General features: G+C 41.4%; 1 protein-coding gene across 8 annotated transcripts in view; it reads left to right on the forward strand.

Annotated features, from left to right (window-relative positions):
• The window catches only part of add3a (adducin 3 (gamma) a), a 318245-nt gene that overhangs the window by 273739 nt on the left and 28406 nt on the right, over nt 1-16100 (forward strand). For all 8 annotated transcript variants that reach the window (XM_041210398.1, XM_041210396.1, XM_041210397.1 and 5 more), the window contains 5 exons: nt 4809-4958; nt 5083-5226; nt 6537-6635; nt 9382-9555; nt 14474-14731. In XM_041210398.1, coding sequence (XP_041066332.1) covers nt 4809-4958; nt 5083-5226; nt 6537-6635; nt 9382-9555; nt 14474-14731 — 825 coding nt within the window. The remainder of the gene's footprint in view (nt 1-4808; nt 4959-5082; nt 5227-6536; nt 6636-9381; nt 9556-14473; nt 14732-16100) is intronic.

The raw sequence follows: 16100 nt of genomic DNA on the forward strand, positions 1-16100 counted from the left end.
GTGGTGTAGGTACACTCTCAGTGCTGTTAGGGAGGGGTTCCAGGATTCTGACCCAGCGACAGTGAAGGAATGGCAATATATTTCCAAGTGAGGATGGCGAGTGATTAGGAGGGGAACTTTCAAGTGGTGGTGTTCCCATGTCTGCTGCCCTTGTCCTTCTAGATGGTAGCGATCTTGGGTTTGGAAGGTGCTGTCCAAGGAGCCTGGTGAGTTCCTGCAGTGCATCCTGTGCATGTTACACACTGCTACCACTGTGTGTTGGTGGTGGAGGGATTGAATATACTAATCAAGCGGGCTGCTTTGTCCTGGATGGTAATGAGCTTATTGAGTTGTTGGAGCCGCATTCATTCAGGCAAGTGGAGAATATTCCATCACATTCCTGAATTGTGCCTTATAGATAGTGGACAGGCAGTGGGGAGTCAGGAGGTGAGTTACTTGCCACAGGATTCCTAGTCTCTGACATGCTCTCATAGCCACACTGAACTGGAATGGCCATGTGAGTAGTTTCTGGTCAATGGTAACCCCCAGGGTATTGATAGTGGGGGATTCAGCAATGGTAATGCCATTGAATATCATGGGGCGATGGTTAGATTCTCTCTTGTTGGAGATGGGCATTGCCTGGCACTTGTGTGGTGCAAATGTTACTTGTCGCTCATCAGCCCTAGCCTGGATGTTGTCCAGGTCTGGTTGCATTTGGACATGGACTCCTTCAGTATCTGCGGAGTCACAAATGATGCTGAATACTGCGCAATCATCAGCAATCATTTCTGACCTTATGATGGCAGGAAGCAGCTGAAGATGGTTGAGCCTAGGACACTATCCTGAGGAAACCCTGCAATGATGTCCTGGAACTGAGATGCTTGACCTCTGACAACCACAACCATCTATCTCTTTGTGCTAGGTATAACTCCAACCAGCGGAGAGTGCCCCCACCCACCCCCACCCCCGCCCCCGATTCCCATTGACTGTAGTTTTGATAGGACTCCCTGATGGGACACTTGGTCAAGTGCTGCCTTGACTTCAAGGGCAGTCACTCTTGCCTCACCTGGAGTTCAGCTGTTTAGTTCCTGTTTGAACCAAGGCTGTAATAAGATCAGGAGTTGAGTGACCCTGGCAGAACCCAAACTGAGAGTCAGTGTGCAGGTTACTGCTAAACAAGTGCCATTTGATAGCAGTGTTGATGACCCCTATCATCACTTTACTGACGATGGAGAGTGGACTGATGGGGCAGTACCAGGACAAACCTGGGCAATTTTCCACATTGTCAAGTAGATGCCAGTTTGTGGTTGTACTAGAACACCTTGGCTAGGTGCGCAGCAAGTTCTGGGACACAAGTCTTCAGTACTATTGCCTGAATATTGTCAGGGCCCATAACGTTTGCAGTACCCAGTACCTTCAGCCATTTCTTGATGTCACATGGAGTGAATCGAATTAGTTGAAGTCTGGCACCTGTAATACTGGGTACCTCTAGAGAAGGCCGAGATTGATGATCCACCCAGCACTTCTGGCTGAAGACTTTTGCAAATGCTTCAACCTTTTCTTTTGCACTGATATGCTGGGCTCCCCCACCACTGAGTAGGAGGATATTTGTGGAGCCACCTTCTCCAGTGAGTTGTTTAATTGTCCACCACCATTCGTGACTGGATGTGACAGTACTGCAGAGCTTGGATTTGATCCGTTGGTTGTGGAATTGCTTAGCTCTTGTCTATCACTTGCTGCTTGTGCTGTTTTGCACGCAAGTAGTCCTGTGTTGTAGCTTCACCAAATTGACACTTTTTTAGGTAAGCCTGGTGCTGCTCCTGACATCATGTCCTGCGCTCTTCATTGAACCAGAGTTGATCCCCATACTTGGTGGTAATGGTAGAGTGGGGAATATGCTGGGCCACGAGGTTACAGATTGTGGGTTGGTACAGTGTTGCTGCTGCTGATGGACCACAGTACATCATGGTTGCCCAGTTGCTAGATCTATTCGAAATCTATCCCATTTAGCATGGTGGTAGTGCCACACAACACGATGGATGGTATCCTCCATGCGAACATGGGACCTAGTCTGCGCAAGGACTGCACAGGTCATTCCTATTGATACTGTCATGGAGGGATGTATCTGCGGCAGGCAGGTTGGTGAGGATGCGGTCAAGTATGTTTTTCCCTCTTGGTTCTCTCATCACCTGCCACAGATCCAGTATAGCAGCTATGTCATTTAGGACTCGGCCAGCTCAGTCTGTAATGTTACCGAGCCACTCTTGGTGATGCACATTGAAGTCCCCCACATTATGTGCCCTCGCCACCCTCCATGCTTTCTCCAAGTGGTGTTCAACATGGAGGAATACTGATTCATCAGCTGAGGATGGGTGGTACATGGTAATCAGCAGTAGGTTTCCTTGCCCTTGATTGAATTGAAGCCATGAGACTTCATGGGATCCGGAATCAATCTTGAGGACTCCCACGGTGACCCCTTCCTGACTGTATAGCTTTTGGGTTGATTCATGATGAGTAACATTTGTGCCACACAAATACCAAGCAATGACTATTTTCAACAGGAGACTATCTAACCACGTCCCTTTCATATTCAATGGTCTTGCCATTATCAAATCATCAACATCCTGGGAGTCACTATTGACCAGAATCCTAATTGGGCCAACCATATACTGTGACAACAAGCAAAGGTCAGAGGCTAGGTATTCTGTGCTGAATATCTTGGGTCCTGACCCCCATCAAAACCTTTCCACAATCTACAAGCACATGTCAGGAGTATTAATAGACTACTTTCCACTTGCCTGGTTGAGTGCACCTCCAATAATACTCAACACCATACAGGGCAAAGCAGCCCACTTGATTGGTAACCTATCTACCCCTTTAAATGTTCATTCTTTCCACTGCTGGCACATTGGCTGCAATGGGTACCATCTACAATATGCACTTCAGAAATCACCAAGGTTTCTTAGGTTTTGTAGGTTTAGAAACTGCTGTCAAACACCAAGAAGGACAAAGGCAGCAGGTGCTTGGCCTTTTGCAAGGCCTTTTGCAAGTTCCTGTCCAAGGCCATCCTGACTTGGAAGAATATCGCCTTCATCGTTGTTGGGTCAAAATCCTTAAATTACCTACCTTAAGTAATGTGGATGTACCTACATCACACTGACTGCAACAGTTCAAGAAACTGGCTCATCAGCACCTTCTCAAGGGTATTTTATTGGTTGGTATGTCCACATGATATGTATTCTCAACAGGATATCTTCTCTGCCCGAGTGAGATTATAATGATATGCCCATGTGCTGAGTCTTGTCTATGTTTTGTTGAGTCTGGATACTTCTTTCTAAAAGGATAATTGCTCTTGTCATATGTGGTAGGTGTCAAGTGTGTGGGAGAAGATCAAAAGTTTGAAAATGTCAATAAAACTTGTATTCCTGTTCTCCGAAAGATGTGCCTTGTGTTGCTGTATAGATGCACAAACAACTTAGTTTCCAGTGCAAAAACAAAAATTGCTGGAAAAACTCAGCAGGTCTGACAGCATCTGTGGAGAGAAAGAGTTAACGTTTCGAGTCCAGATGACTCTTCTTCAGAACTAAAGAGAAGTAGAAATGTGGTGAAATATATACTGTATAAGGGGGTGGTGGGACAGATGAAGCTGGATAGAAGGCCAGTGATAGGTGGAGGCAAAGAAGAGATTGCTAAAGATGTCATAAACAAAAGGTCGAAGGGGTGTTGATGGTGGTGATGCTGGCTAAAGGAGATGCTAATGGTGACATTAAGAGTAGAAAGCAGAATGAGCCAGTGACAGATGGCCCTAGTGGGGGTGTGGTGGGGGGAGGGGATGGTGTGGGAGCAAGGATCAAAATAGGCTAAAAGGTGGGGATAAAACAATGAATGGAAATAAATTTTAAAAATAATAATAGAAATCGGTGGAGAAAAATGTATATATAAAAATTTAAAAATAAATATTTGAAAAAAGGGGATCAAAAAGGGGTGAGGATGGAGGAAGAGAGTTCATGATCTGAAGTTGTTGAACTCAATATTAAGTCCGGAAGGCTTTAAAGTGCCTAGTCGGAAGATGAGGTCCTGTTCCTCCAGTTTGCGTTGAGCTTCACTGGAACATTGCAGCAGGCCAAGGACGGACATGTGGGCCTTTGAACCTACTCTGCCATTCAATAAAATCATAGCTGATCTGATTATGGTCTCAACACCATGTTCTGCCTACCCCCAATAACATTTGTCAAGAATCTATCTCCTCTGCCTTAAAATTATTTATTGACCCTGCCTCCACCGCTCTCTGGGGAAGTGAGTTCCAAAAATTCACAACCCTCTGAGAGAGAAAAAAATTCTTCTAATCTCTGTCTTAAATCACACCCATGTTCAATGCCACAATGTATTCTTTTGGTAGGAATCACAGCAAAGTAATCAAGATTGGCTGGTTTATTCTTTCCCTCTCTGCAATGAAGTTGAGATCAGTTAGCCCAGTGCATCGTGAATGTTAAGTTTGAGACCTTTCAGTCTCTATGCATTTGTGTATAGTTAATGATCGAATGTTTTGAATACTGCATGTACAATTTTAGCTGTTCATAAGAACTCATGTAAGAATCCAAGTTCTGTAATTGAAAGACAATAAGCTTGATATTCTGGAAGGGTAAAAATGGTCGGAAAAGGCTTTTGTTATCCAAAAATATCTTGTGATGTGAATAGCGTTGCTGTTTGAAAATCAAATGAAAGTAAATTATATAAGCAGACAGTGAAGACTATTGTGTTATTTACTTGGCCTTTTAAAAAATGGTCAGGATCATTGATGTTCATCACATGTGCTTTTCTATAAATAGGTGAAAGTTAACATACTAGGTGAAGTAGTGGACCAGGGAAGCACAAATCTGAGAATTGACCAAGCATCATTCAGCCCCCATGCTGCCATCTATGCAATACGTCCTGATGTTCGCTGTGCTCTACATATACACACACCAGCAGCTGCTGCTGTAAGTGATTTTTAAGAAAAATTTATATTTTTAAGTTTTAAACCTTGCAATATTTTTCACTATCAATTCATGAAAATTATTTGCTTCTCCCCGCGGTCACCCTACCCCACCCAAACATCCACAGGTTTCAACCATGAAGTGTGGTATTCTGCCAATATCCCAAGAGGCCTTGATTGTGGGCAGTGTCGCATATTATGATTATCATGGTTCACTTGATGAAGAGAGCGACCGAATTCAGCTCCAGAAGTGTCTAGGTACAGCTTGCAAGGTAAGATCACAGTAGCTGTTGCAATGTTCAAAGTGGATAATTGATGTTTCGGATTTTATCCCCATTTCTTTCTCTCCCCACATCCTCCACCTTTGATGGGTTGCACAGTATCGCAAGGCAACATGAGAATCCTTGATTGATCTTGAATCCTTGATTTGTGCTAAGTTTGTTGATTTCAACCATGATAGCAATAGAAGTACTACATTTGGGTTCAATGTCTTTCAAATTATGGTGAGATAACACCCAGCCACTTAAAAGTTCACAAGTATTGGTGATGAACAGCATTAGGCTCAGCTCAATAGTTTACAGATGAAGAGTTTTCTGGCATTGTTTGGGACATGAATAGAAAATTGGGCAAGGTATCAAAGGCTAACAATCCTCTGAACTGTTTAATTGGTTGGTAAGGTTGTAATACAGTTAAAGCAATTTCTCAGCAAAGCTAAGCAGAGAGTATTTGAGAATTCAAAGATTGCTACCAGTGTAAAAAATCTTTCAAAAGCAAACCACTGCAGAGGCTGGAAATCTGAAATAAAAACAAAAAATGCTGGAAATACTCAAGCAGGTGAAAGAAAGAGTTGATTTTTGAGGTCAATAACCTTTCCTCAGAACTGGGAAAAGGTATAAATGTAATTGGTTTTACACAAGTGAAAGGGGAAGGGTGGAAAAAGGGTGGAAGATAGGAGAGATTAGAAGCGCAGGGCCAAAGGGAGTGGTAGTTGGACAAGTAAAGAAACAAATGATGCACCTAGAGGAGAATGAATGCTGCATGAAAGGAAAAATAAGAACAAGACCAAAGCACACAAAGAAAAGGAAACAATGAGTGGGGGAGTCGTGTGGTACAGGCAGAGATTATGGTCTGAAATTGTTGAACTCGATGTTGAGTCCATAATAACTTTCAAAAGACAGTTAAATATGTATTTAAAGAGGACTAATTTGCAGGGTTATGACGCAAAAGCTATGCTGAGAGACTAACTTTGGATCTCTTTCAAAGAGCTGGCACAAGCACAGCTGGCCAAATAGCCTCCTTCAATGCTGCAAGATTCTATTCTATGACATGATTAGGCTCAGCTGTGATGCCCCTCCGATATTCACTATCATTTATATAAAGAATGGTTGCTTGGATGACATAGATGAGGAAAATTGGCATATTTGGAACCAAGATTCGGTGCCATCAGGAGAGGAGAAAGGGAAAGGAAAGAAAAGGCATTGTTAACATAAGTAAAACTGTAAAATTGCTGTTTTTAAATTTATCGTTTAGTTAAATTGCAGCCTTTGCTTTCTGCTATCTCTAATCATGATTTTATTTTCAGGTATTGGTTCTTAGAAATCATGGTGTCATAGCACTTGGTGAGACGATAGAGGAAGCCTTTCACTACATCTACACTGTTCAATTAGCCTGCGAGATCCAGGTATTGCAAAAAAAAATGTACAACCGGTGCCAGTTCATTTAAATGATGACTTGGAGCACTCATATTCAAACCCATTTCATTCCTTGAATACCTGGTTCACAATTTTAAGTATAGTGAACAGGCTCTAGTGACATGGTTTTCACATCTAGATTGATCCAGACTAGCTAACTTTTTAAAATTCATTTTATGGGATGTGGGCATCACTAGCTAGATCAGCGTTATTGCCCATCCTTAATTGCCCTTGAGAAGGTGGTGGTGAGCTGCCTTCTTGAACCGCTGCAGCCCATGTGGTGTAGGTACACCCACAGTGCTGTTAGGGAGGGAGTTCCAGGATTTTGACCCAGCAACAATAAAGGAACAGCGATATATTTCCAAGTCAGGATGGTGAGTGGCTTGGAGGGGAACTTTAAGGTGGTGGTGTTCCCATGTGAACGCTTTCCCCTGTCCTTCTAGATGGTAGCGGTTGTGGGTTTGGAAGGAGATGTCGGAGGAGACTTGGTGAGTTTCTGCAGTGCACCTTATGGATGGTACACACTGCTGTCACTGTTCATCGGTGGTGGATGGAGTGAATGTTTGTAGGTGGGGTGCCAATCAAGCATGCTGCTTTGTCCTGGATGGTGTCAAGCTTCTTGAGTATTGTTGGAGCTGCACTCATCCAGGCAATTGGAGAGTACTCCATCACACTCCTGACTTGTGCGGGGTAGATGGTGGACAGGCTTTGGGGAGTCAGGAGGTGAGTTATTTGCTGCAGGATTCCTAGCCTCTGGCATGCTCTTGTAGCCACACTATTTATATAGCTAGTCCTAGTCAATGGTAACCCCTCCAGGATGTTGATAGTGGGGGATTCAGCAATGGTAATGCCATTGAATGTCAAGAAGCGATGGTTAGATTCTCTCTTGTTGGAGATGGTCATTTCCTGGCACTTGTCAGCCCAAGCCTAGATATTGCCCAGGTCTTGCTGCATTTGGACATGTACTGCTTCAGCATCTGAGGAGTCGCAAGTGGTGCTGAACGTTGTGCAATTATCAATGAAGATCCCCACTTCTGACTTTATGATGGAAGGAAGGTTATTGATGAAGCAGCTGAAAGTGGTTGGGCGTAGGACACAACCCTAAGGAACTCCTGAAGTGGTGTTCTTTGTAACTTGATGCAACTTCATGTGTAATGTCTTAATTAACCCATTTTCTATAATATCAGGATGTAGTGGGTATATGCACTGTGTGGTGTGTGATCTAAAGAAGCAATTAAATTTCTCTGTCCATTACCTAGTGTGTGTATAGTTACATGATTTCAGCCAAGAGGAAGGAACACCACAGTTATCTTAAGTGCTCTAAAGCTGGAAGGCAAAAGTAAACCACAGTTTCCATTGATTGCTATCCATTGAGTTATGCTAACACCATTGCCCAATTCTATCCCCTTCAAAAACTGCTTGCTTAGGCTGAAACCAATGCTATATAGGTTGCTGTTTGACTCTTGTAGTTTCAACACTTAACATGTTAATTGCCAAGACCAATTACCACATTCATTTCACTGCCTGCCATCATTTGTACCTCACTTCCATCCTCTTAGACTCTCAACCACTCCTGTCACCTACAAACTCAACTTCTTCAAAGCTCCACCCAGCACGAATTTTAATAACTGAAAACTCCAACCACACTTTTGTCACTCCTGTACTCCTTTTTCCAAGCTCATTATTGTTTATAAATATCTATATGACCCTCCCTCACTTCTAAAACTTACTCTAGCCTGTATTGCAGTCAGCATGCACCACTATCAATGGCAGCATGTTTGGTGTTCATATCCCTAAGCGTTGAAATGCTTTTTTCACATTTTAACACTTTTTTTGAAGCAAGTAAAGATAAAAGCAAAGTTTTAAACTGTGTATTTGCTAACAGTGTTGTTCCAGTTATTACCATAAAACATCTTCAGATGTTTCACTACATTGTAAAGAGCAAACTGTTGCTGCTTATGGTCAGTTTTGGTTATAATCCCCTCCCTTGTCCATGGTCAGAAGAATGCCTTTCACATATGAGGAATGACTTTAATTGCTGTAACCTATGACTGGAACCTATGAAACATATGGATCCGAGCATAGAACAGTTAGAAACCTTTGGAAAGGTAGAAAATTAGGTAGGGGAACGTGCGTTCAAATTACCTACATAAGTTGGAGGGGCAAATGTATTAAATTATTAAGTCAATGATTATCGCACGTATAAATCTCTGTCAGAAGAAAGTTCCCTTCAGATTCAACCCATTCCTAGTAATTAATCCTAATTGGCCCAGATACAATGCAATCTATTGATGTGCTTTTATGAATAGAATTGGTTTAGAAGTTTTCAGAACAAGAGGAGTTTCTTTGTATGAAATTAACTGAATAGATATTAAATCATCAGAGTGCTTATTACAGTAATGAACCATTTTGCAGTTTTATACATCTATTGGACCGTTATTTACAAATAATTCAGTCATTTTCAATAAACAATGTTTCTCACTGTGTTAAACAGAACAGATGTGCGGTAAGTTTCTGATTTGTGGGTGAAGTGATGTATTAAGTGGTCTCAAGATGTATACAAAGATCATGTGCATTATGCTGTAAGATGTCTGTGTACATTCATTGTATGACTTGGACAGTGAAAATATTTCTAAGAATGGCTCTCAAAGCATTGTTTCTGTTGGGCTGATGCATTTGATTGTTTTAAAACCTGGGAGTGATCAGTGCGCTTTTAACCAAATGATTTATTTTAAGGTGAGAGCCTTGGCAAGTGCAGGTAGCGTGGATAACTTACTACTGCTGGATCTGGAAAAATTCAAGCCTTACACACACAAAGTGGCCATTGATGGAGTCAACATGGGAATTGCACAGAAGTGGAGAATTGGAGAACAAGAATTTGAAGCTATGATGAGAATGCTGGACAATCTGGTATGTATATTTTCAAAATACTGATCCTTGCTTTCAAATCTCTCCAAGGCCTCACCCCACTCTATCTCCATGATCTCCTCCAGCCACATACCCCACAGTACCCTTAGTTCATTTCAATCCTGGACTGCTCAATGTTCTTTGCTTCATTGTCTGTAGCAATTCTTGCAGCCACTACCTTGCCAAACCTCTATACCTTGATTTGTAAATAACTTTTCCTTTCTGCTTAATGTTCACTATTTTCGTCTGCCCCGAGCCATGGAACGTCTTTCTTGAAATGTAAAGTACAAAAAAAAGGTTGTTACAGGAATGATGTATGTTTATTATGAATTGCAAGTTTTCATTGTGTTTATTTTAATCAACTCCTAAGTAAAAGCTTGCTTTTGAGTTGAGTCCCGGGAGCATTTACATTTGGTAGGATTAGAACCGGGTTTATGTTACAATGAAAGGTGTCAGCCTTGACTCAGTGATAGCGTACCTGCACTGAGTTTGAAGGCACAATGTCCAGCATTTGAGCACATCATCCAGTCAGACATGATGAATTTCTAGTCGCTAGTTTTGGTCATAAGGGTCATGCTGTTGGTGATATTCCTGGTGTCCGTTTCAAGATGTGAAAGTAGCCAATGTATCTCTGTTGGCCCTGTACAAAGGCAAGAACGGGAGATCAAGATCTTATACTTTTCAGTATATTAACAAAGATGGAATAAAAACAGAAAAAAGAGGAATGCTGCAATCATTGAGGTGTCGTTTTTTGTATCAGACATTAAACAAAGTTCAGGTGGACATGAAAGGTCCCATGGTACTACTTGAAGAGGAGTAGGGCAGTTTTTCCAATGCCCTGGCTGTTAATTATATATAAATTGTATTTAATTGTATGCAGGTGGTGGGCATTAGATGGGCAGCCCACTTGAGCCCCATATAAATAGATACAGATTAAAACCGTGGTTAAGATCATAAGAACTAGAAGCAGGAGTAGGTAATTTAGCCCTTCAAGCCTGCTCTGCCACATGGTTGCTCTGATTTTGCCTTTAACTCCAATTTCCTGCCTGCCGCTCATAACCCTTGACTCCCTTCTAAATCAATAATCTGCCTTATTCAGTCTTGAATATGTGCAAAGACCCAGCCTCTGCTCACTGGGGGAAGAGAATTCCGAACACTAGTGACCTTCAGAGAGGAAATTCCTCCTCATCTCCATCATAAATGGGAGGCCCCTTATTTTGCAACTGTGCCCCCAAGTTCTAGATTCCCCAGCATCTACCCTATCAAGCCCCCTCAGAATCTTTTATTCTCATTCTTCTAAACTCTCAAAAGTATAGGCCCACCTGCTTAATAAGACAAACTCCTCATCCCAGGAATCAACCTATGACCTTCTGTTGAAGGGTCATGAGGACTCAAAACGTCAACTGTACTCTTCTCCGCCGATGCTGCCAGACCTGCTGAGTTTTTGCAGGTATTTTTTATTTTTTGTTTTGGATTTCCAGCATCCGCAGTTTTTTGTTTTTATATTATTTAGTCTATGAACCTTGTCTGAACCGCTTCTAATGCAAGTATGTCCCTTTTTAAGTAAGGTGAACAAAACTGTACACAGTACTCTCAATGCTCTGTAAAATTATAGCAAGTCCTCCCTACATTTATAATCCAACCCCCCCACCCCATGCAACAAAGACCAACATTTGCTTTGCTTTCCCAATTACTTGCTGTACCTGCATGCTGACTTTTGTCTTTCGTGTGCAAGGACACCCAGATCCTTCTGTACTGCAGCATCCTGTAGTCTCTCTCCATTTAAATATTCTGATTTTTTTTTTTATTTTACCTGCTAAAATGGACAACCTCACATTTTCCCATTATTCTCCATCTGCCAGATTTTTTCCCACTCACTTAACCTACCTGTATCCCTTTGCAGACTAATGTACCCTTCTCACAATTCACTTTCCTATCTATCTTTGTATCGTCAGTAAATGTGGCTGCAATACAGTCATCCAAGTCATTAGTATAGGTTGTAAAAAGTTGAGGCCCCAGCACTGCTCCCTGTAACACTCCACGAGTTACTGTTTGCCATCCTGAAATTGACCCATTTACCCCGATTCTGTTTCGTGTGTTTTGATCCTGATAAGGATCCAAATGCAGCAATTAACTGACAGAACTACGCCACAAGATTTCCTGATTTTAAACAACAAATGTTATATATAAAATGAAATTAAGCAAAGCAAGCACCACAAACTTAACACTATTGCTTACAAATACTTAAGTTGTAATCTCAGTTGTAGTTTTTACTTCCCTGCCCAAACATATCTTACAAAATCTTGAAGGTTCATTCATTTTTCTTGGAACTAACCCAAAAGGTATACCACAGTCCTCTGGAAATGACTTTAATTCTCCTAAGTATTCCAGCTATTCCTCTGGGGTAAAACTGTATGGGGGTCTTTCCATTAGTTTTTGGCTATGTGAGCCTCCACCTTTTTTTTACCAGCATAACAACTACGGATGCCTCATCTCCTCGTTTGGGTTATTGCAGATATCTATTGCCTTCCCACAACTTCCAAGCTAACTTTGCTCACTGCTTTCTGCCACAAGGCTCTGAGGATTACTGTAGATTTCGTCCTCTAGTTTCAAACTAGGCAAATCTCCCTGCTCCTCCTTCCTCACACAATCCAAACTGAGATAGAGCCCCATCCACCTTCCATGCAATGAACGATGAAGTTAGTATTTTCTCTGCTTGAAATGCAGACCTACCTGACTCTCACCTCCTGTTGGCGCTCTCAATCTGTTGCGATGCAGACCTCACCAAAGCAAAGCTACAACTGCCTCTGTCTGTTCCCACACTGGAACTGCCGGTTCAGTCAACAAACACACATGGATAAAACAAACAAAAGAATCTTCTACCAAGACTCCATGCTGAATCACTATTGCTATGGCAACGTGACATGCTTTGGGATGATTCAACCAGAAATGCAAACAAATTATTTTACCTTCACAAAATCACAGAATTGTTGCGGTGTAGAAGGAGGCCATTTGGCTCATCATGTCTGCAATGGTTCTCTGAGCATTTTAACTTGGTACCAATCTCCTGCCTTTTCCCCGTAATCCTGCACTTTGGATGTGTATCTAAATAGAAACAATGCCCTCTTGAATGCCTCAATTGAACCTACCTGCACCACACTTCCAAGCAGTGGATTCCAAACCCTAACTACTTGCTGTGTGAAAAAGTTTTATCTCACCTCACATTTGCTTATTTTGCAAAACACTCTAAAACTGTGCCCTCTAGTTCTCAATCCGTTTACGAGCGGGAACAGTTTCTCCCTATCTACTCTGTCCAGGCCCCTCATTATTTTGAGAACTTCTATCAATTCTCCTCTCAGCTTTTTCCTCTCCAAGGAAAACGGTTCCAACTTCTCCAATCTTTTCCCCATAACTGAAGTGCCTCATCCCTGGAACCATTCTCGTAAACCTGTTCTGCAGTCTCTCCAATGCATTCACATCTTTCCTATAGTGTGGCATCCAGAACCATATACAATACTCCAGCTGAGGTCTAACCAGTGTCTTGTATAAGTTCATCATAACCGCCCTGCTCTTATACTCTATGACCCTATTAATGAAGCCTGGAATATTGTATGCTTTAGAAACAGCTCTCTCTACCTGTCCTGCCACTTTTAATGACTTACGTACACATACATCCAGGTCTCTCTGCACCTGCACACCCTTTAGAATAGTATCCTTTTATTTTATTTTGGCTCTCCATGTTCTTTGTACCAAGTGCATCACCTCACACTTCTCCACATTGAACTTCATCAGCCACCTATCTACCCACTCCACCAATGTGTCAATGTCCTTTTGAAGTTCTACATTGTCCTCCTCACAGTTTACAATTCTCCCAAGTTTTGTGTCGTCCGCAAACTTTGAAATTGTCCCCTGCACACCAAGATCAAGACCATTTACATATATATCAGGAAGAGCAAGGGTCCCTATACCGACCCCTGGGGAACTCCACTACAAACCTTCTTTCAGCCTGAAAGTTACCCATTAACCATTATTCTGTTTCCTATCCCGCAGCCAATTTTGTATCCACGTTGCTACTGTCCCTTTTATTCCATGATCCATAACTTCCCCTCAAGTCTGTTGTGTGGCACTGTATCGAACACCTTTTGGAAGTCCATATACAACACATTGACAGCCTTGCCCTCATCAACATCTTTTATGTCTTCAAAAAACTCCAAGTTAGATAGACATGATTTTCCTTTAACAAATCCATGCTGACTCTTCCGAATCAATCCAAACTTTTCCATGTGACTATTAATTCTATCCAAAATAATTGTTTCTAGAAGTTTCCCCACCACCCAAGTTGAACTAACTGGTCTATAATTGCAGGGCAGATCTTTACAACCTTTTTTGAACAAGGGTGCAATGTTTGCAATTCTCCAGCACTTCCCCTGAATCCAAGGAACATTGAAAGATTATTGCCAGTGCCTCTGCAATTTCACTCAGGATGACATAACTGTGTAAATACAACTTTTAAATAATACTTGTTCACCTATGTGAGCAAATTCAAAATATATAAACATGATTGTCTATGCAGTGTCATTGCGTGTTCTATTTTCATTTCTGTTTGGTTAATTGGATAAACCAGAAACATTGTCATTGAGTACAAAGATGTATCATTGTAATTTCCTGTAGTCCACCCACTCCTAACATCATCTTTCTAACTGATGGGTGTGTTAACATCCAAATGGGACGCAAACTTTCAATGCTATTTGTATGAAATTGAGCTTTAAATTGCCATGTCATCAAGCTGATCCTCTTCTATTGTAGTTCAGGATTTTGTATTTATTTTTGTTAGGATTGTTGGATGATTTGTTTGCTTTTTCTTGGTAATTTTGTACTGGTAGGAAGAAAATGCACATACAGTTGTATTTTCTCTCCACAGGGCTATAGAACAGGTTACACTTACAGGCACCCTATTCTGAGAGAAAAACTAAGACACAAGAGTGAGGTGGAAATCCCTGCAACTGTCACAGCATTTTCCTTTGAAGATGATGTTCTGCCGCGTTCTCCCCTCAAATTCCTGGCACAGAAACAGCAGCGTGAAAAAACAAGATGGCTGAACACTCCAAACACGTACATGAAGGTCAATGTCCCAGAGGAATCTGCAACTGGCGACTGCAGCCCTAGGTCAAAAACCACAGTAAGTATTAGTTTATAAATCTTCTATCACTCTTAAATACTTATTTTGGAATAACTCGGTCTATGTTCATACAACGCTTCCTTTTGAAATAATGAGTTGATTTCAGCATTCACCAGTTAGCAATGAAAGAAAATGTTATTTGATAGAACTCAAATGAATTGATGCCATAAACAATTCTCTTGCTGCTATTTAGATGCCAATTAATGAAATAAAACTGAGTGCAAGTAACTATGAAATTAAAGCTGGAGAATATTTTACAATGGGAAATCATATTCCAGGAGCAGTTTTGAAAATTAACTTTAGCATGAAATAGATTATGAAAGATTCTTACTAGTGGGAAAAGCATCCTCCACAAATGTCAGAACTGCAGTGTAGAAGTTTTGTTTCTTAACCTACTTATCTAATTGTGATTACCACATTAGTGCCAATTTTGTCTTGTGGGCCCAAGCCACTTAGAAGTTGAGTTGACACAGCTCAAACATTTCAGGTTGGTCCTTTGCGGGCAACAGAAGATTTTCTTGAAGGTGAAAGGCTAGTATACAGGCGGGTGTGTCAGTTCCCCAGGTTTTTTAAGCAATTGATGATGGAGGAGTCATAGGCTAATGGTATGAGGGAGCTGACTTGACACAAACATTGGAAGTGAAGTATACAACATTACAAACTGGTAAATGCAGTTTTGATTGTCCAACTCTGCTAGATCCACAGTCTGTAATGGTGCATGCGCAAGACCTACAAATGGCCAGATGTGGAGTTCCCAGCCTGGGCAAACTGCTTGAGATGTGGCTGGAGGAGGGAAAATAAGATTACAAGACTTTGCTTGTCCACTTGCATTTAACTTCTAACCATAAGTCAGCCACACTACACTTTTGAGTGTGGACTATGATTTGTCCAATTATTCACACTGACTGGCTAAAGGAGAGACTATGAGCTATGTAAACTGCTTTCAATGTCAGGTATTCATTCTCGATCAGTTATTTTTCAAAAAGTCTTGCTTCTTCAGCCAGGTAGAAGTCATATTTTTAATTTCTGATCCACAGAGAGCTATCTCTTGGAAGCTCAACCTCCCTGCTAATGTTTGTTATAGTTTCAACCTGTGAACAATTCCATATAGTTGACTAGCAGCTAGGAGGCTTGTAGGATTTTACTTAACTATTACAATGAAAAGGATCTGAAATAAAAACGTCTTCACAGTACACAATTCCTTTAATTTCAGTCTGATGAGATAAGTCCTCGATTCAAGTCCTAAAATCAGTTAATGAAGACAATAACTTGTTTTTATATAGCACCATTATTGTAGAATGTCCTAAGGCACTATCTTCCCTTACAAACTCTTATCACCACATGCTGTAGTAAATAAATTTGGAGTTAT

This window comes from Carcharodon carcharias, chromosome 17 (assembly GCF_017639515.1).
Source record: "Carcharodon carcharias isolate sCarCar2 chromosome 17, sCarCar2.pri, whole genome shotgun sequence".
NCBI classification, from domain to species: Eukaryota; Metazoa; Chordata; class Chondrichthyes; order Lamniformes; family Lamnidae; genus Carcharodon; species Carcharodon carcharias.